This window comes from Aquila chrysaetos, chromosome 12 (assembly GCF_900496995.4).
Source record: "Aquila chrysaetos chrysaetos chromosome 12, bAquChr1.4, whole genome shotgun sequence".
Classification (NCBI taxonomy): Eukaryota; Metazoa; Chordata; class Aves; order Accipitriformes; family Accipitridae; genus Aquila; species Aquila chrysaetos.
This window is the reverse complement of record NC_044015.1, coordinates 39617874-39639822: the sequence shown is the minus strand read 5'-3', so window position 1 is coordinate 39639822 and position 21949 is coordinate 39617874. Positions and strand designations below refer to the sequence as shown.

Genomic DNA, 21949 nt, shown 5'->3' with positions numbered 1-21949 from the left:
TTAATACCCTTGTGCTAACTACCTATCAAAACACGCAGAGGCAATTAATACCGTGTTGCTGAAGTACTGAACCAATAAATATTTCCAGTCTTGGCTTGTCTTCGGCAGATAAAAGACATCGGACGAACCTACCACCTTGGTAATACTCCCCAAGTCCTTCTCTTGTCGCATCGTCAGGAACATTTACATCTAAGGAAGAGATTAAGTAGCCAGATCCGCCAGTAACGGGAATTTAAAAGGCCGTTGTTTCATGACATGTGAGTAATCCCTTCGGGATATCTGTGCAATAACAATAAGCCTGTGAGAAGATTGAAAATTTCTGAAGATTATATATCAGCAATACAAAAGCAATTTGGCACAGTCTGCATTTGGGGAAAGGCAGGCGAAAATGCCCAACGTGTCGAAATTCGGTATAAATACTTTGTCACCACCGCACTAGCTGCAACTCCATCACCCACCACGCCACGGAGCATCCTTTCGAGGGAAAAAAGGGCTTGCATGTGGTATTTATGGCCAGAACGGGGGTTTTCAGCCTGTATTTCTTCCAGCGATGAAAATCCAAATGAATGTAAATGAAACCCCACTACAAAAGGGAGAGCCGGGGCGGCAGGTTTCTCACCCGTGCGCAGCAACGCGCACCTTTCCGCGGGCTTCGCGCCGTACAAATCTCCCTGTAAGCGCATCCCGTCGCTTCTCCCTCCAAGGCAGAGCAGCAAAGGGCCTGCTTTTCTCTGCCTAAACACCACCCCGCACTTTTTCCACCCAAAGTTTTTAATTTTCTCTTAGCCGGCTATTGTGTATTCTTCTTGCGTCCCGAGCCGAGCTGACACATTTTGATAGCAATAAATAATAAATGGGATTTATTTCCTTAGATGCTGATGGAGACCTCTTCTTCCGCAGCAAGAAAGAGAAAGCGAGAAAGAAAGCGTGAAAGAAAAGGAGTGAGAAAGCGGGAGACGGCGCCCAATTCCCGGCTGCGGCCCCGTGGGTGCCTGCTCCCAGCCCGGCTTTCACCCCGCGTGGGGCAGGGTCCGGCCGCCCTCCCGGAGCCCCTCCTGGTTCCTCCACAGCACTGAAACCCAGGGCAGCCTCAGCCAACGCCCTCGATAATAAAACGTATAAATAAATAATAGCGAATGATTTTGGTAGGGGGGGAGGCGAGGGATGAGAGCGCGGGGGCAAGGGGACGAGTGTGAGGAAGGGGTAGCGTTAAGGAGCTGTCGGAGAGCGCAGCATCGGCTGCGGACGGGGCGATGGGGAGAAACCTTCCCTGTGTAGCGTAATTGCACTTTTTTTTTTTTTTTAAAGCGTGTTTTAATTTTTCTGTGTGTATTCGTGCAGCGATGTGCACGGGTGGGTGCCTGTCCCTCCCTCCCAGCCCTGCACCCCCGGCTCGGAGGAAGCATCCAGCTCTCGCTGCCCCGCGGGGCAGGCTGACCCACGCCTGGGCTCCTTTCCAAGCCAAAGGGCCGCCACCACCATTTGGGCTCATTTTTGCTTCCTTCAGATGAGTTTTCTGCCCAAAAGCGGGAGCCCTGCCCTCCTTCTGCACCCCCCCCCTCCTCCCGGAGCTCACAGGGATTTTCTGCGAGGACAGATTTAGCTTTTCCTTAAGGTCTAGTCCCCTTCTTGAGGAAAAAAAAAAACCAAACTCAATTGCATGGGCACCAACCTGTCCTCAGCTGCTACGTCCGAAGCAGCGACCAGGAGGCGGCAAGGGGCACAGCGAGGACGGTGACATTAGAGCTGTGCCCAGCCCAAACCCCCCGTCCTGGCCTTGTAGCTAAAACCGAAACTGCGCGGAGGTGTGAGAAAGGAAATACCAGTGGTTTATGAGGGTCGGGCAACTGTTTGTTAGAAAACACTCATTTCCCCCCAGATAAAATGGAAGAGCTGGTATTGCAGCTGGTGCTGCCCTGGGAAGGGCTGGGCGTCACGGTGGCCCCCGTCTCCTGTCCCCCAAGGCCACGCAGCAGAGCTCTCCTCGGCCTCAGTGTCGGCTTTTGAGTAGAAACCAGGCAGAATGGCTTAAATGCAAAAAAGTCCTTTCTGCGACTATTAATTTCTGCTCCTATCTTTTAAGAAAAAGGTGTTGCAGGGTGAAAAACTTCGAAGACAACTTTAAAGGTTGCAAAGAAACCTATTTTTTTCCTGTCCCCCACCTACAGAAGCCTCGCAGAGAGGTGCAGTACAGCCGGGGGCTGCGCGGGGCACGGCCAACTGCGACAGAGACGGCCAAAACGCGGCCGACATCTGGGGTTCTTCAGAGATGCGGTAATATTTTTGAAGTTTAGCTACATTTAAAGATATATTGTAGCATTCGCAGAATTAATTAATCTCCTCAGCCTTTACTAGACGCGCTTCGTGTCTCTACCTTGCGCGATTTAATCTGCAGAGGTTCGCTGAAGATTAATCCGTTATCGGGCGAGGAACGATTTTGCGTTGACGGGACACCGACAGCACGGGAAGGTACGGCTGACGGGATGAGAGTGACTCGATTTAACCAAATAGCCCCGTGATTTGGGATGAAGCTACAGCCTGGGAAGCCCCAAACCTTGCCCAGGTCGGGGGGCCAGCGCCGGCCCCAGCGCCGCGCACCCAGAACGCTCAATGCCGATGCCCGCGGCCCTACGGCCGCACCCCCCCGTGCCCAGCTGAAAGTAAATAACAACACAGCCTGTTAGCATTAGCAATTTTTTATTTTCCTTTTTTGTTGCATAGGAAATGCAGTACTTGCTTCCAGTAATTGTATTGTAATGTGAGAAGGTGGTAGCACTAATGGTTGAATACAAGAGTTAAACTAATCCACACCAGCTCAAAAAACCTGCGGAGACTTAGTTGAATAAGAATGGATGCCCACAGTGATTCTCAACCAATTACAATTTTTTTCACAGAACACAGTAAAACTAAAATGGTAACTATGAGAGTCAATACAAGTATACTAGAGGCACGAGGGGCCTGACTCATAAAAAAAATGAACACGACATGGTATTAACACGGGTGTCAAGTGAATTTGCAGCAGATCTTTCACACGGCCGGTGGAAATTTTAGCGCCCCGAATTTCAAATTGACGCTGAGGGACTTGGCTGGGCCAGTCTCAGGCAGCAGGGCAGGGCCAGGTCAGAGCTCAGCCGCGCGGAGAAAGCGCACAGCCTGCCAAAATGGAGATTTCTCCTTGATTGTATTTCCAAAGCAAAGAATTTTGCAGACCTTTCCCCAAGGCAGCAGTCGCAGCCGGGCGCAGGGCGCCGGCAGCAAGAACAAGCGGCGGCGGCGGCAGATGCCAAGCCGGGCACTCTCTTCCTACCATGCTCCGTCTAGAAACTCATCGACTTTTTTTTTTTTTTTTTTTTTTTCCCCCTCATATTAATTTGTGGATGCAGATAAAAAGGGGGGGGGGATATTTCGCCCAACACAATTGTTTTTGTTCATGCTCGAGCATAGAAGATTAACTAAGTGGAAAATAGTCTTCCCTAAAAAAAAAAAAGCGTACAAAGTACAAAAGTTCAGACTGCGTACAAGCGTTTGCCTTGACGAAGGTTTTTCGCTAGAGCTGAGAGGTAGCGATCTTAGCGTCATTTTTTTTTTTTTTCCCGGTACGGACAAGATCTCGTTTGTAACCGAGCAGCCTCGTACCGCCGCGTCACGGGCCCCCGGCATCGGCCGGAGCGCGGCACGGAGCGGTCCTGTCCCCCGCGTCCCCCTTTCCCCCCGCCGCCCTGCGCCTCTGGGGTGTCGGAGCGTGGTCCCGCGCTGCCTCGCCTCCTCCGCGGCCCCTTCCCACCGACTCCTGCTCGCCGGCGGGGTCCGGGGCGGCGGAGAGGGGAAGGGGAGGCAGAGGAAAGCCAGCGGGCGCGCGTGCCGAGGAAAGCGGGGCTCGCCAAAGCGCGCGCCGGGAAAGAAAGCCATCCTCGGTTTGGACGAGAAAAGCCCACCAGCCTCCCGTGTTAATAGCAAAGGAGCTTTTATGAATCGGGCCCAAAGTTTGTACAGAGTTTGTTTGAAGAAAAATATTGCAACTGTGCATGAAACTAAACAACCACATGAGGTTTTTTTTTTCTTTTTTTCTTTTTTTTTTTTTTAAAGGGTTTTTTCTTTCTATATGAGGAAGTCTGGTGTGAAGAAGGGTCAAGCATGGGTACCTGGTTAACCGCTGCCCATTAAGAAATCTCTCGCAACGTGAGCTCAATCTCGTTTGTGGGTTTAAAGGACTGTCCCTTAAATTTGAACTTTATGCACCTGTTCTTCAGAGCAAGCTCTCTGAATTCTTAGGGTAGCTTTTCGAGACGAAAATCTTACCAGGCACGGATTTCTGGTCTCAAACACCATGTCCTGCCCTCTAGGGAAAAAAAATAAAAAAAAAAAAAAAAAAAAAAAAAAGAAAAGAAAAGAAAAGGAAAAAAAAAGAAAAAAAAGAAAAAAAACCCAAAACACAAGTAATACTGAATTTAAGTAAATGTATACCTCCAAAATACTGAAAACACCCCAAATCAAGAAAAGACAGAATTTGCGTTCTCAGTGAAATATCTTTAAACCTATCTGACAAGAACCAAGTCAGAAAAAAAGACTAACATAACTTTGAGTAATATTCATACAGCTACTAAGCATTATGGAATAGCATGCATTAATATTGTACGGTTATTTTACATCACCTATATCAGAAGGTTCTGACAGACAGCGAAGGCTACCGGTGTAGAAAAATCTTACTTCAGAAGAGCAATATAATACAGATTTCACAGGCACTACATTTTAATATATCAGGTATTATGCTGGTTTTCTTATAATTCTTTCTGTCCTAAAGCTGGCATTATAACAATGACCGAAAAGGCAAGGATCGAAGTAAACGGAAAGTAGATACCAAAGTTGATATATTCTTTTCTTTTTTTTTTCAGATAGATTAGTGCATAGTTTTCATGCAGATAAACACTGCTATGCATTTACATTGTTGGAAAGCAGAGTGAATTGAGCCCAAGTTGTCACATTTTTGTAAATCATTTTGCCAGCCTGTAATAGCACCATGTAATGGATTTGCATTAAACATTAAATTGATTTCAGAATTGGTGACACAGTATTCACTACAGTTAAGTGCTATGGAATAGCTTCAATGTTACCTGCTATATATCAAAGCAATTTTCATCCCACTGCTTTTTTATTGGAAAAAATAAAAGGAAAATGTACTCGATACTAATTAGACTATTGCGCAGCCTTGGACTTGATGATGGCATAGCTGGGTTTACTGTCAAACAGTAATACATGCATTGACTTCAAGACAAAATTGGCATTGTAAGCTTGATTTAATGAAAATCCTGCCTAGCAGGCAGTGTTAACTTCACAAGACCTGCCTCCGACAGACCTCATGAGGTTTATTTTGTTATTTATTTATTGTTTAGGTGCCATTGAAGCTCTCCTTACATTGTCATGCCGGTTATGGTTTTAATTTTGTTCGATGGAGGCCTTCTACCAAAAAAAAAAAAAAAAAAAAAAAAAAAGATATTTCCAGAGACACAATGCAAAGTACAATATTAACTGACATTCTTAAAAAAAAATTCACCACAAGGAAAAAAAAACTGTTTTAGGCTATGTATCTGGGTTTTTTTGTATTTTTGTACAGTAAATATTTTATAACACTGTTACTACAAAGCTGCAAATATACGGAACAAAGAGAACTAGAGAAAGAAAAAAAAAATGTTAGAGGGATTTTGCATATTCCTGTGGGCTGACTGAATACTGTGGAGTTGAGAAAACTTGGTGTTTCTTTTCCCCTTCGACCTTAAGGGGAGGGGGAACAAGCAACAGAGACAAAGTGTACCATGGCTGCCTAAACTCGAAGCCCGAAAGTTTTTATTATAAAGGAGGAAGAATAAATAATAATGGCATTGCTGGGGTGTGCGGCATGATAAAAGCAAGTGCCCTCGCTCGAAAAAAAGAGGAAAAAAGAAAGGAATTAACTTGAGAAAAAGTCAATTCGCGCTAAGCCAGTTCTAGGGCTTTAAATTTGGATGGGTGGGGGGGCGGATACAGGTCAGAGTATTTGTGCGTCTGACGGTTTCTGGAGAGAAGGAGACGGGGAGAAAAAAGTTGTTCGGAGACCCCGCAAGGCCGGCCGGGGCGGCTCGGAGGGGAGCGGGAACGCCACCGACGCGGGTCGGGGGCTCCGGCCGCCTCCTGCCCGCAGCCCGCACACCCCAGCGGGACCCCTCCTGCGCGGCTCCCCGCTCCTGGCTCCACCCGGGGGGCCAAAACACTGCTTGTTCTCTACACCTGCACGGAACGGAACCGCTGGGTTTTCTGCGTGAGAGTAAGGTGAACGAAAATTTAATTTAGCGTGTAATACTTTACAACCCCTGTTGGTTAACACCCTTGACCGCCTACCTAATGTTTTAAAGCCTTTAAAACATTTTTTTTTCTCGCAATTCTGCTCAGAGTTCCCTAACTTTAGCGTCATCAAACTTAATATGACAAAATACCTTCAAAAATACAGCATACCTGTAATGTCCATTTACAATGGTTCTTCAGTAGCCTATACTTCTCAAGCATAGGAATATGCTATACCATTGAGAGAAGAAAAATAACTGTATTTAAATACATACAAAAAGGAAACGGGAAAGTTTTTAACTTAAATCCAGTTCCCAAAGGAAAAAAAAAAAAAAAAAAAGCAATTCTATGAACGCTGCCTTTATAACGAACAATCAGAAATTCCACTAAGCTAATTTGACAGAAATTTTTCCTCATTTAAACAACATTACAAAAGTCCTGCATTATAAAATAGGGTAGAATAAATCAGTGTAATCAATAAAACTATACAACATACAAATTACATATCTTCTGAGTGGGCAGTTTAATTCTCTCTCTTTGCAGCCATGACTACAACATGCTCACTAAAAACAACTAACTGCCCAAACTATTGCTTAGTTTGTTTTGTTTAAAAAAGGGTGCAATTTTATTGTATATACAACCAATTTACTGGTAATACCTTGTCTCATAGCAAGGTTCTGACAAAATGTTTGTCTAGGCTTTTTTCCCTTCACTGTGAAGCACTGAAAGCTGCTATTTTTTTTTTTAGTGCACATATGTCTTAATAAAGTAATGCCCAGCTAAGTGCTATAGGGAAGGCAAAGGATGCTGGCTAGAGGATGTGATACCATATACTAACAATCACACAATACAATAGAGCAAAATGACTACTCAACCACTTATCAGACACATATGAAAATCCAAAACATTTTATTTTTTCCTTAAATAGAGAATAACCAGTAAACAATTTTCAGAACTTGGAAGTTTAAAAACGTGCATATAAAAATGGGCATTATATACTTTTATTGAATGTGGATTGATTGCAGTCTGCTAATAAAAATGGGTGTGGGATCTGAAGAAAAAGGAAGTTTTTTTTTTTTTAAGGCTTGCTTGTGAAAGGAACAGTTGTAAAACAAAAATTGCTTGAAGCAGGGTTCAGCTTAGTGCTTCACAGTTTGACTGCTTCTCTAAGAAGAGCCCTTCCTGCATGTGCATTCAAAATCACAAAAGTACAAAGACAAACACCTAAAACACACTGCGTCAAGTGCAGCACCAACTTTGGTCAAATAAAAAAAAATTAAAAGAAAAATTAATAATTGCTAAGCTTTTCTACATGATATAAGCAGGTATTGCATATTTTCATATATCTGGGAGAAAACAAAACAAAAAGGAAGACTCCAAATAAAATGTAAAATGCAGCAACATCCAAAAATACTGATAATCTAGCATCTACAGATCTCAGAATAGCACTGCCACTGACCATACAGGACAATAAACACTACTCCTATCTGCGGAACAACTAACATCCTATTTAATTCTAGATGTTGAAACTGACAATGGCTGACATAAAAGTCACATTTACAAAAAGTGTCTCCAAATGCTTGACTAGGGAAAAACCCCTTTCAATATAGGAACATGTGCAACAATTCCACAAATAATCGCTATCCAGGGCAAGGCACATTGATATGGAATTTTTTTTTTTGTTTCGTGCAAATTAAGAAAACAAAACAAAACATTGTTTCAGGGAAAAGATGAGGAGCAAAGTGTCTTCCCAAGAATTTCAGTTACTTGATTGTATAGGACAGTAGTAGAAACCCTTCTGAAGGGTCGAACAAACATAGTTTAAAGGCAAGTGCCTGGAATAGGGATTACAATATTGTGTCTTAATGCACTCTACTTTACCCTACATTAACTATATAAAAATTAGTTACTAACACTAGAACATGCAGAGACTTTCTCTGATTAGCTGGACTCGCCAACCAGAACGTATATATATGTATAGTATAGGAAACCTTCTTAAAGTTGCATGTGAAGCAAAGGGGTGCTCCGCTGTCTGATAGAAAAAATCACTTGCACTCTTTTTTTTTTTCTTTTTTTTTCCTTTTTTTTGTACATAAGATACAGGACGTTTGGGGTCCAAACTTTTTTTGTGTTTTTTTTTTTTTTTTCTTTTTTTCTTCTTCAGCAAGTGCCCTTGCTTTGAACTGGCATAAGTTGTAAGATCAGCATCATTCGTTTCTGTAATGTTTTCTTTGCAGTCCAGAAAATGTACCAGTTCAGGGACACGAAGGTGTTTTACTTTCTGGACCGTTCTCTCTTATTCCCAAGGTGTTTGAGAACTGATAAACCCTATATTGCCGGAAACACGTAAAATTTGTCAGAATTGGCATAATCCATTATAGTGACTTTTAGCTTATAAAATTAACAGATATTATGATTTCATTTTAGTTATGTGCTTTGATAACAGAAAATGATTAATTAGCATTTAATGTAGTTAACATATTGTGGTAAAAGCACCATTAGATTTGTTTTTTTTTTTTTTTTAATTTTCCTTCAGTTTTAAAGGGATACAAGTTCAACAATAAAAAACATAAAAAGCAAAAATAGCTCCCCTTTTTCTTGCAAGGCTGTTTTTTACCCCAATAATTTAGAGTCCTGGGGTGGAAGGACTTGGAAAACAAAAATAGAATTTTCAACAATCTCTATCTTACAAAGATATTTAGCTATCCAATGAAATTGCACTTTACTCAATTCAAAATTCGATTGTTTTGATTGATTCCTGTCAGTTTCTGTCAAAACAGACCAACTTCCCCATTTCTGCGTGAATTTTTGTGTAATTGTTGAAAATTGTTGAAAAATGTTTTTTTTTTTAAATGTAAGTGCAGCATTTCAAACTTTTTTTCTTTTTTTTTCTTTTTTTTTTTTAGTGAATAGTAGTAGTTTGATGTTTTAAATCGCTCTGCAATTGAGTGGAAAAAAATTGTTGACAATGCTCTTATGGTTCATGTTACGTATCTAAGTGCCGACTGTAAAAAAAAAAAAAAAAAACCAAAAAAAAAACCCCAACAAAAAAAAAAACCTGCAATTTTTTTTCCGATATGTTACAGAAAAACATGCTCTATGTCTGTCCGGTAAGTTATATATTGCAGAATTCAGCTACTACAAAAGTTATAGTTTAAGTGTGTTTCATGATTTCTCAAGAAGTCTCACACCTGTATGGGAAAAATCGATGAGGATACTGTAAAACAGTTAGGCTCCATATGGAAAGTGTGTTACAACAGCGAGTTGGTAAGCAGCAGCAGAGGCTAGTTCTACTCAGTGTCACCTAACGCTTACACTACCAATGAAACACTTCAAAAGTTATGAAGCCCAACCATTTCCAGCACCATATGAGAAATTACAACAGTCCTAAGTTGTCTAAAAAAAAAAAAAAAAAAAAATAAAATCTCGAAAAAGTTACGGCCTTTGCCATTCAACCATAACGTTTGCCATTTCCATGTACTAGTTTGCTGTCGGTGTCTGCTCGCCTCCCCTTCCGCCGATGTGAAGTCGCTGCGCTGCGTTGCTGCTGCTTCCGTGTTACAGAGGTGGGAAGGGGTCTGGTGGTCTGTCCGGTGGGTGGTGGGAAGCGGAGACTTTTATCCCAGGTACCAGGACTGCAAAAGAGAGAGGAGAAGCGTCAGCCCCGCCGCCCGCTTTCCCTGCTTCCCGAAGGGCTCCGGGCATCGCCGCCAGCCTCCTCCGCCAAGAGGGGGGCTAATTGAGACCGTGACGAATCGACCTAATTACAAAGCTTAATTAAAAATACTGTACGAATCAATATATTTTTTTTTTCCGCCGACAGTCGCTGGACATAGCTACAGATGAACGCGGGGGTCATGTCACGTTACAAGTTATCAATCTTTTTAATAGATTATGGCTTGAAGATCCCTCCAGTTCACTTTTGTCTAATCCCCTGAAAAGGCGATACACATTCGCCTCTCTGTGCCATTTATCACCCTGCAGTCGGGGTTTTCTTGGGTATTTAGGCATGTGCCAGCATAAGCATCTGTTGCTTTATACTGCCCTGCTTCAACTGTCTCGCTGGAACAGATGCACAGAAATTCAACAACAGGGCTGTTTTCTTAGGAGAAATGTGGATCGCTAGAGAAAAGCCAGGATAAAGCAAATCTGGGGGAAAGTGGATCGGCGAAAAGGTCCCGTATCTCTGGCCGTGCTTGCGTTTCAAAGCAAAAGGTGGACCTCAACTAATAGCTTTCCTTTGGGAAAATCGGGGTTTTTTTCCCCTTCCTCCCCCCAAAGGGAGGGAATTCCCTGGGATTTCAGCTCCGCAACAATGCCACCCTTAACCCAACCGCGCAGATGCCCAGAGCGCAGAAAGCAATTTCGCCCCTCGATAGGAAAATAAACACCGTCGGAAAGCTGGAGTGGGCTCTGCTGGAGTCGGGGCAGTGCCACCGCACCGGGGAGACCCGGCTTGGCCCCGGCGAGGTCAGACCAACCTGAACCCGGGATGAATAAGAGCAGTGTTAGGCCCTGGGACTGTGCGCGCAGGGGGATGCTACTTGGCAGTGACATATTGCTGTGGGAATACGGCAACAAGCGGCAACTATTTAGCCTGAAGTAAAGTAATACAACAAGAAAGATTCAGGTATTAAAGAGCCGTTGCTGATACCCCACGTTTTTACTTTGGCTCCCGTAATATATGAGGTGCATACGTGTGCACGTATAAACTGACGACAAGTTTTACCAACTTTTTCCTCCGTTCCTTTTCAGCGTCTGACGTGATTGATAGCATAATCAACCCGGGGTGGATTTATGAACATTTACAGAAGACTCTGAGGCAAGTTTCATGTGGGACTGGGAGATTATGTGGTCTTGCCATGGAGGTAGGAACCGGTAAAACAAATAGCACGATCGGAGAAGTTGTCCTGCTTCCAGTACACCTCATTAACTAACTCTTCCTCCGCTCACCCTTCTGAATACAAACACGCCGGTCCCCTATCGGCTCCATCTATTGCCTACAGATTTTATATTTAGACTTACGCAGGCTGCAATTAAACAAAATAGTTCTCATATGTAAAGTTCATAAACAGAGAAAAGTTCTGGCGGGATTTGTGAAGTGCTGCCAAGTCCCGTTCCCCTCCCCGCTTGCAGGGCCCTATTGATTTTAGGCGGGCGCGGGGAAGCCGAGCGCGGGCCGTGCCGCAGGCACCTCTGGCCGCCGCGGGCTGCAAACTCTTCCAAACTTTGCAGGGTCGTCCCTTGCGCTTGTCATTTGAGCGTGACAGTCTTTGGCCGGGCTGGGAACCGTGGCCGTCCCCGGCAGGGAGTAGAGGGGTTAAAAATTCAGAGCCGAACGTTCAAATCTATATCGCAGATGTCCAACTGGCTCCCATCGCCGCTGGCCTGGCCACATGGCCCACCGGCCGGGGATGGCGGGAGCTGCGCCGGCCTCGCCACTCCTCTTTTGCTTCGAAAGCGGGTTTAAAGAAAGAAGGGGAAAAAAGGCAAAAAGAAAAGGGGGGGAGAAAAGAAAAAAAAGAGGGGAAAAAGGAAAAAAGGGGGGGGAGAAAAAAGGGGGTAAAAAGGGGGGAAAAGGCAAAAAAAAAGGGAAGGGGGAAAGGCAAAAAAAGGCAAAAAAAAAAGGCAAAAAAGGGGAAAAAAAGGCAAAAAGGCAAGAAGCGAGCAAGCTGCGGTTGCAGAGGTGGGGCTGCCCACGGAGGAGGCCGGGGGTGCCGCAGCGGCGGCGGCCGCGCTCCGCTCCCCGGGGCCGGGCTCCCCTCCGCCCCGGCCGGCAGGGGATGCGCGCCGCCGCCCGCCGCTCGCTCCGGCCGGCCGTCCCTCCCTCCGTCCGTCCGTCCGTCCGTCCGTCCCCGTCCTCCCCCCCCCCCCCAAACACGGCACCGCGCTCCTTCACGCATCTTGCTATTCAGCCTGCGCCTTGCAGACAAGGTTACCCCAGAGCGGCTCTGTAATCCTTCACTGAAATAGGCTTTATTGATTGCTCTGGTCTATTGTTCCCTTTTCAAGTCCCCCAAGTTCAAGTTCATCCTGGTGTTACATCATGTCTCGTTGCTAGGGGCAACCAGACAGCCCCAGACGTGACTATCATTAGCAAGAGCCGCGCTGCGCCCTCCCACCGCCCGCCAGCCGCTCTGACGTAGCAGCCCCGCTGCAAACACATTGAAGTATTTATTCTGCCTAATTTATGACCTCCACAGCAAGAGAGACCCCCACTCCAAAAACCAACACTGTTGTATATTTAATTAATCTGTCTTTCTCTGGCACTTGGGAAAGTTAGACAAAGGTCTAATTATTGTGTGTCGCTCCCCACACTTTTCTTTTTGGGGTGACTATTTGCATGGGAAAAGAAACGGCGAGGCTGGGCGCGAGTCCCCTCCCTCCAAAACACCTTTTTTTTCTCCCCTGCCCTATTGACATTTCATGAAATACTTTAGCTGCTTAAGGGAATTAGAAAAAAAAAAATCTGATGTGAATGTAACTCCTTCTGAGTTGGTATTCAGTAACACAAATCAACTCATGACATGTTTAAATTTAAATGCTAACCACACACTCTGCGAGTTACTTTAAAGGTTAGTTTTTAATCAATAGAAGTTGCTGACTCCGGAGTTTTTAGCGGCGCAGTGCAGCTCTGGGGCCTTTGTCTAGCGTTGGGCTTTCAAACTTTTTTTTTTTTTCTTGAGATGATTTTAGCAATGATTTGCAGACACAGAGTGCTATTGTGCTCCTGACTAGCAACATGTCAATAAAGGAGTAGAGTTACCATGCACTAGGGTGTCAATATGACTCCTGCAGACACTGCTCGGCCCTAATACCAATGAAAAACTTAATTAACCCTTACAGGATCGACCCAAACCGCGCGGCTGTTTTTTAAACTTCCACCGCCTTTACTGAGAAGCTGCTTTTACAGGACCCGAACTCCGAGCACCGCGCCAACAGCTGCATCCCGCGTCGCCCGTTCCTGCAGCCCCGCTTGGATGAGATGTTTTATGGGCTGAGGCAGCAGAACAGCGAGACAGAGAGCGCATTTACCCATCACGTCCCACCAGCACCGCTCTCAGGATACCGTTTTAATTTAGAGCGTCTTACAGCTGAAACGCACACACAGAATGATCCTCCTTTTCTACTAATCATTTTAATATTAAGATCTCATATCCCCCTCAAGCCTCCTATACACGTCTAAGTCTTCCCGGATTAGGTCTGAAGAGCACCATTGTCCTTCTGAAGCACCTGTGAAACTTCCCTGCGAGGGGAGAGGAGCCCTCCGCGCGTCAAATGAAAACGTCTAGGAAGCGTATTATGCATTCGGAGCCCCGATAGTTGCGATCTGTCAAGTTTTTTTTTTCACGATTAGGGGGCTTACAGGGGAAGAAAGAAGCCCGGATTCCCTACGTTCGGACGGCTGAAGTATTTTAGGACTTCTTTCAGAGCACTGCTCCACGTGGTGCAGGCTGTGCTCTCACGTCTAACCACCTTACCCATTTCATCCCTTCATGTTCCGTAACCTATCCGACTGCACCCAGACGGAGAATGGCGTATTGCCTTTCTTAATTTAAAATCTCCATTTAAATCATGTGCACTATCACAATACGGTTAGGATGATATTATCTCCGCGCGTTTTCGTAAAAGAGCCAGTATTTTATTTCCCCTCTATTTACTTTGCAGCACTGCTCTCCCAGCGAGCGTAGAGCTAAATGAATACACCGGAGCTAAAGGTCCTACTCAGTAAAATTACTGCCACGCAGTTGTCAGTGCCACTACGGGTCTGTATTGTCCTGCCGAGCATCTCACTGTCCTTCCCCAGTGCTCAAGGTGAAACATCAGAAAGAATTCTGCAGTCCAGTACGAGATCTTCGCTTCCCTTTCTCCAGTCAAATGAAGAAGTAATCTCATCAGGTTGAAAAGTGCTGACTAAGGATTTAATAAAGTGCCTGCAGATGTGTGTCATCTCTAAGGTATTCAACTCATGTAATGCAAAACAGTTCCACACCGAATGTGCTTATAAAATTCCATTTAACCATTGCAGAGCTCTATTTTACTGTTCTCGGAGGAGTATTATCACACTTTTTTTTCCCCCCTAATTTACAGCACCATGAAAGTTGAAACTCTGTGCTGCCAGTGTCTGAGAATCCTCACAGTAGTAAGGTTTTATGAACCATAAACAATATCTACTTGACTGAATCCTAAACAGGAAGTCTGAAATGGCAATTACGTTTCTTTGATAGCGCAAGTCTATTTGTTTCTTATGCTCTTCTGCAGATACCAGAGACACACAAAAATCCTCAAGCCACTTCTGACAATCGGGTCCTTTGTATGGGAAGAACAGCAAGGAAACACTCCGCGATTCAGGATATTTAAAAGGAGAAACGCTGAAAGTGCCTCATTGACTCCAGTAGCAGTTTCTGCCTGCGTCAGGAGCCCAGAAACAGGCCCATTGTTTATTAAAATCTTCTTAAACCAGCCTTCCTGCACGACGTGTTTCACCCCCGGCTCCCAAGCCTCACCGTGAGCACCGCTCACGTGTTTTAAAGCAGAAAGACAATCGTATGCAAACTTGTTAAATTTACTTCTACCTGCACATCTCCTGCCCTAACAATGAGACCTTTCAGCTCGCACAAAAAAGTGAGGGTTGTAAAGCGGCCCTATCTGTTTTTCAAATTAAAAAGTTAAACAAAAGTCCTCAAGGGCAAAGTTTAACGCTGCGGAAGGAGGTTGTTAATGTGGAATCCAGAACTGGGTGTGACAGTTGGCTTATTTCTCCGGGCGATGTAGGTTATTTAAGGACATTCACACGTTTGAAACTCTGACAGACTCCACACATAGGAGCTTTTGCTTCACCTAATCCACTTAGGGCTCAGACCCGGTCTGCGCTAGCCATTTTCTTCAGGTTTCAGCCCGGTTCGGCTGCCCGGCGGCGGGATGGGTCGGTGCCATCGGGACTTCAAACGCGGCTGCCGTGCTGCTGCGGCCGTTGCTGCCCGGGGCACGGCTGCGCTTGCAGGAAGCTATCGCTGCACGGGCCCGGGCGGGAAAATCCACCTTTGATAAGAGCCTAAATAAAAAAAAAACCCTGCAGCTTTAGAGCTCGCCGGCAAAGCGGCTGTTTGAGCAGCCGAGCTGAACCCGAGCCACGACCGTCGGGCACCTGCGAGGATTCATCACGGCGCATCAGTTCAGTTGTTTTGTTTGGGGATGACATTTCAGTCATCTCAAGAACTTCAAGGCAATCAAAAACATTAACCCCGGGAAGGTGAATCGGGGTAACGAGTCCTTCTGGTTGCAGAGATAAAACGAGAATGTAAACAGCTAGGCAGCAAAGCGGTCCTTTAGACATCCCCTTGTGAGAGGTCCCGGGAAGGCTCTTCCCCACGGTGGGTCATTTGAAAGCAAGGGGCCAAAACCGGGGCTTTGATGCAATTTCAAAAGGGCTGCCAGGGTGAGCGAAGGCAGCGGCACTTCAGCTTCTGGTGCGACTGGCTGGAGGGCTCCTGCAGATAAAGCAACTGCTTTTGGTTTACCCCGCGTCTGGATTCGTCCCACTTTTCTATTGGTTTCTCCAGAGTTTCTCCAGGCATGAAATTTGATCCTACTGCATAAACCAAAAGGTGAATATTAAAGACAAGGTCACCTTTGTGCCTATGGAAGTTATTTTCTTAGAGCTAGGATTAATTATTTAGTAATTATATTTTCCAAAATGAAATACCAAAAGGGACGTAAGTAGCACGTTGGTCCTCCCCAAAGGGACATAAAACAGTGAGTGAATCTTCTGGTTGTCCAACATCCGCACCCAGGAGAGTCCCGCGCCCCACTGTGAGCATATTTATACTGTCTCGAGGAAGATAAAGCCCGTCCCGGGAGGGACACTAGTCTCCAGGCGATGTGTACAGTAGCTCTGCATCCAATAGCTTTTGCGAGAATGCCAATTGTGGCAAACTGCATTAAATTACGTGCAATAATTTTGTAGTATGGACTTCTGCCTGCTGACTATTAAAAATGTATAGTAGTCCAAACCACTTCTCTCCTGGGACCAACAAACTCACTTCAGGCAAGATTTCTGCTTGGGTTCAAACCTCAAGTTGGGAACAGCTAGTGTTTTTAACTAAGTCACCCCAAACCCTCCCAAACCTATGAAAACACACTCATACAGCAACTCCTGCTGTTGTTCCAGACATCTGAATGTTCCAGTAAAGTGTCCCAGCTGGCCCCAGATGTTTCTTAAGTATAAAGCAATGCTCTGAGCGCTGGACCCCCTGCCGCCCGAACCTGAAGCTCAGCGGATTAAAGATTGACTGCGCTATGACATATTCGCATTTAGCCTGAATATAATACAGCAAAGACTTATCAATGGCAAATGTTTGAAATGTAATCCAGCAAGCAGAGTAGGCTGGCACTTTGAATATGATGTATAAATAATGTATGGGAACTTAAGATCTAAATTAGATCTACAGGAAGAAAACTTTTCCTTTTCTCTGACTCTAAAAGAAAGTTCTCTCACAATGAGGTCATTTTTATGTCCGTCTTTTGGTTTACAATTTTACTTTTAGACAGAGGGTCTTCCTTCTACTTTGGGAACATTTTGCGAGTTACAGTTTTCCTCCAGTTTTCTAAATAGCAAAGCGAAGAAGCTCATTTATTTGTTAGTAAATTGACTTTGAAATCTGCAAAATAACTTCTAAACTTTGCGTGGTACACTGAAAGCTAACTGCGGTAACGCTAAACCGTAACCCTTGCTGTTTAAAAAAAAAAAAAAAAAAGATAGTGGAGTGAAAGAGAGAGAGGAAAAAGAAAGGGAGAAAGAGAGAGAAACAATCCCATTTTGGTTTTTGTTAGAGGACGGCATACTACATAGATCAGAGACTTTTCAAAAAATAAAAACCCCCACTGTACACAAAGCACAGGAAAATGTGAGGAAAAAAGGAAAAACCTAAAAGCAGCTTAGAATGTGTTAACTCTGCCATTCTGTCAGCTTAAAGAGTATTTTATGCTTGATCAACAGCTCTCTTTTATTATGCTTTTCTTTCATTCATTCAAGACATCAAAGACCAGAACCACCAGTGTACCTGATCTACCAGAAGAACTTGTAAGGGTGTTCTAAAGAAACGGGGGTATTGGGAGCCAGACACCCCTGCGGACAAGGCAGTTCAAAGAGAATATTTCAACAATGATTACATTTTGTAAATCTTTGTACGAAAGACAGCTTATTTCCTGCTTTTTTCATGAAAAATAGATTCTATCCATTAAAGTGAGCCCACAGTATGAAAGTTACTTGAGATCTGAGGTACAGCAAGCGGATTAAGTGGATGGTGAGATGAAATCTTTGAGAGAGACGATGGCTTTCTCTGATATTTGTCGCTGCCGTAAGGTTTTCTGACTGGGATAGAAACTTTTTTTTTTATTATTTATTTGTAGACTTGCTGGTGGCAGTGAAGACATTTGTAAAAGCAAAATAAACCAAAATGAAACAAAAAGGAAAATCGTAACAAATAAAGGAACTAAGAAAACAAATGGCTGCAAAAACCTTTGGACATGTTTAAAAGAAAAACTATATATATTTGCCCCACTCCAAAAATCGTAAGCTAGCCATTTAAATCCAGCAGACAACTCCGAAGTGCAGCACACAGACCCAAGCCAGCTGTTTACTTTTCAAAGCCCGTGGTGGTTTCTGCATTGATAAACTGTATAACCTCACACACACAGAAGGGATTTTAGCTATGCCAGACCTCATTGCTCTGTCCCGGTCTCTTTATGCGCTGTCACAGAATAAAAATGATCCTAACACAAACCCTGAAATAATGTCTTGCTCCAGAAAGGACATCTTTGTAGATATTTCCTGAGTTACTGCCAAAAAGAATTTTTTTCGCCCATTCATCCTTTCAAAGTTTTGCTATAAACATAGCCAAAATTGTTCGGGAGTAATCAGAAATGACCAAAATATGACCCACCAGCCAAGTACAGCTTTGGGGGGGGAGGAAGCTGCCCCCACGCCTGTGGCCCGGCCAGCAGCCACCTCTGCCACCACACCTGGGTGACACTCACCGGCACTGGCACGTCTCTTGCTCCCCTGGTACGTACATTGCCTTTTGCAAGGGAAGAAGAGAATAGCAGTACGTATTTTATCAAAGAAGCAAAAAGACGACTTTAAAACCCGCTTCGCGGTTTACGTCTACTATTGCGATTTAAAAGTAAATATGCTGCAAAGGGGTTTTTAAATTCTGGTCTTTATGCCTCGCTTTTTAGACAGCCCTGTATTTTCCTCTGCTGGAAGCACAGTTAGATTTGCTAGAGAGTGCAACACTTCAATATTTCTTATGCTAAATCCCACTTATTTCTTCCCTTTTATGAAATAAAGTGTGCATCGGGACTTGGACTTCACGCCGGGAACTCCTGTGGAAACTGGGATGGCAGACGCACTGCTGCGACGGGACTTTCCGGCATTTTGCTAGGAAAAAAGCGAGCCCTTCGGGAACAGCCGCAAGCCCGTTCCCGAAACTACAGTGCCCGCGTTGTCCTCCGTTTCCCTGTGCCCCTGGACACGGCACAAAGCCGGTGGGTGCCGGGGGACCCCCCCAAGCCCTGACGGTGGGTGCGCGGGGCCGGCGGCGGCCCCGGCTCCCAGCCCCTCGCGTCCGCCGTCTGCCCGTCCCAGGCTCCGGCAGCGCGTTTGCAAGTTCAAGTTCAGGTTTAAGCGAAATAAAACGCTCCTCGGGAGTCTGCAGCCAGCCCTCATTTACATGTGATCCCTCTGAACTTCGCCTGCGCCAGCGCGCCCTGTTTCCAGGGCCCGCCGAAGGAATGTTTTACAGTTAGAGCCCGCAGTGCTTTCTCAGGCATTTTAGACCCAGAGGCCCAAGTTTCAAGCTGCAGCATTAAAAGTTTCCACAGAGCTACTGCAGAGAGAGGGAGGAAGGGGGGTGGGAGGGAAATGAGGAGAACAATATCGTCTTAATTGTCTCTATATAGCTCCACAGTTAAAGTATTACTTTTTAAAGGGACATAATTTATTCTAGAGGCACGGTGTTATAACAACCAGTACATACTTTCACCGCAGCGTAACCCGCTCTATTCTTCATTGTGCTCTCCGGTTTTGTTGCTTTTGCAGAACTCCTTGTTACCCAGTCCCCTATACTGTACTTACAGTTTTATTCAATTTAAGCCAGTTCCTGCAGTCCTCGGGCGAGCGAAACTCCCCTGAAGCCTCAGGAGTTTTGCCTGCACCAGGACTGCAAAAACAATCTCCCCGCAACCACCGTTTCCCCCAAAGTTTCTTTACTTTTATTGCTTTAGACAATCGGCGAAAGTCATCCAAAGAAAATCAACCCCCAGTCTGGGCCTCCCAAGCTCCGTTTGCAGTGAGACAGCCTGAGCGCGCACACGCGTACACACACGCACACACACACCCGCTCGGGGGGTTCGCCCCCCGGGCTCTCCTTCCCCGTCCCGTGCCGGCGGGGAGCGACGGAGCGACTGGAGCTACGCGGCGGGGGGGGCCACGGGGCCGAGGGGTCCCAGCGGGACGGGCTCCGGCTCTTTGCTCTGCAGAGTTTGGGGTACAAAAGGTGGTTTTCAGCTGCTTTTCTTGACTTGATTGTACTTGAGAGTACACAGCGCAAGAGGGAAGCGAGGGGAGATAATGGCTTGAACTGGAGGGGAAAGCGAGCGCTCCCTCCAAAATGCCCCCCAAAGCCTCCAGCGCTGGGTGTCTATGGGCGAAGCAGACAAATGAGCAGCCCCGTGGTACCACTGAGAGAGCAAAGGCAGCGTGCACAGCCTGGTAAAAGCAGGGCAAAAAATCGTGGGGGGACAGGTGGGTGGAGGGCCGGGATGCGCAGGCGAGGAATTGGGCTGTGGGCAGCAGGACCAGCGGGGCTGGCGGGGCGCACGGCGGGCGGGTGCAGACGGACAGAGGGACGGCACGGGAGCCGGGGACTCCTGGGCGAGGGGGCCGAGAACAAGAGCGCGTTTTCAGAAGCGGGCAGAGAAAGGCTGGGGTTTGGAAACCGCAGAAAGGGAAGAGGAATCGGGGTTTTGGCAAGACTTGGGTGTACCGGGCAAGGAGAACAAAACCCGTCTCCAAATGAATGTGGACAGAAGTAGGGGCTTGGAGGCAACTCTGGTTTTTTTGCCACATTGACCTTAAAATTAAAGTAGGCAAACTGGAGGAATAACGAATCAATTCAGCAGTGAACCCCCCTTCCCAAATCTCCCCTTAAAAAAAAAAAGCCAAGAGGGCACTGAGCTGAACAAAAAACCCCCTCCTGAACGCGAGAACTTTTGATGTCTGCATTTTTCCTGATGCTTTGTACCTTGCTAAACTGAACAAACTGCTCTGAGAAAAGTGGACGGCCGTGCACCAAGCCTGTGCTCAGCGCTCGCCCCGCCAGGGTGCGCGGCCGTGGGGATCGATGACGGGACTTCTCCCATTATACCAGGGACGTGGTGGCCGATGAGTCCCGTACAGCTCCGTCAGGGCCATCGGGGTTGGGATGATACAGGAGCTGGGTGACCGGGGCGAGGAAGGGCCACTGCAGCCTTCGGAGGTAGCCAGCTCTCCGGTGGAGAAATGGGAAAAGCCTTCGCAGCACATGATGTGCCTTTGGATGAGGAGGGACGTATTAGACATGGTTGGCTAAAGGGAGTTGGGTCTTGGCCTAGTGTGGAGTGATTTTCACAGATATTGTGAGATGCCAATGAAAGTCCTGGTGGAGTGTAAAGTCATTAAATGAGATGAAATTAAACAATTTAGTTATTTCTGCTTCATCATATTTGTGCAGTATGGCAGGCAGAATGAATTACTACTAATGATCAAATTTAGTAATACTAATTAAACTATCTCAATTTAATTAATACTAACAGAGAAAACAGACAAAATTACTAATGTAAACCTTGAACTTAAAATCGAAAGGTGCCTCTCTGCTTTTATGAGTCAATGAATGTGAGGCTTTGCTCTGAAAATAGACTGTGTAGAAGTGGCTCTTTGTACTCAGTAAGTAAGCTGCTCTATTGTACGGAGAATTATAGCTCTACCCCATCTTTTTTTTTTTTTTCCCCTAAATGTTACTACTTTTACTCCTCATATTCCTGAAAAGCCTCCAGAAGAAGAATCTGAACTCTGTTTTGCAACAGGACTGATAAAGCCGTTACCATTACTGGGACAAGTTCTGCCCTTGTTACTACTGTTAGGGGGACAACGAGTTTATAAAGAGCCTGTGGAGCCTCCCTTGGTGGGAGTGAACCGGATGGAACGTAACCTGGCCTATACTTTCAGATTGGAGCCTACAAGAGCAGTAGAATTGGGAAAACCCCCAAATTAAACCCATCTCTACATCAAGGAAGACTGCTTTGGAGTCTCTGAGAGATAATACCTCCTAGCCACAAAATAAAAAGTCTAGAGATAACTGATGACTGCACTGCAAGCCCTCCCCATAAAGAAAATGTGAATTTTAACCTTTATCTTATTTGAAGAAGACTAGATTTATTCTACTGTGCATAGCTATAAGCAAAATACAAGCATAATTAAACAAAAATATTATTGTATTTCTAAAACAAACTCCTGCTGATAACAAATCTTCCATCTCCTACTCTCATTGATTTCGATGAATGTACAGTCGGGTCCAATACCATAGATTCACAG

General features: G+C 45.4%; 1 protein-coding gene across 12 annotated transcripts in view; it reads right to left on the bottom strand.

Annotated features, from left to right (window-relative positions):
* Positions 1-2680: 2680 nt before the first annotated feature.
* Positions 2681-21949, bottom strand: part of NFIA (nuclear factor I A) — a 360965-nt gene continuing 341696 nt past the window's right edge. For 7 of the 12 annotated variants that reach the window (XM_030034252.2, XM_030034251.2, XM_030034254.2 and 4 more), the window contains one exon: positions 9728-9950. In XM_030034252.2, the coding sequence (XP_029890112.1) occupies positions 9933-9950 (18 nt within the window). In that variant the 3' untranslated portion in view covers positions 9728-9932. Of the gene's footprint in view, positions 9951-21949 lie in introns of all 12 variants that reach the window. The other 5 variants (XM_030034253.2, XM_030034263.2, XM_030034258.2 and 2 more) reach the window with 1 other exon arrangement.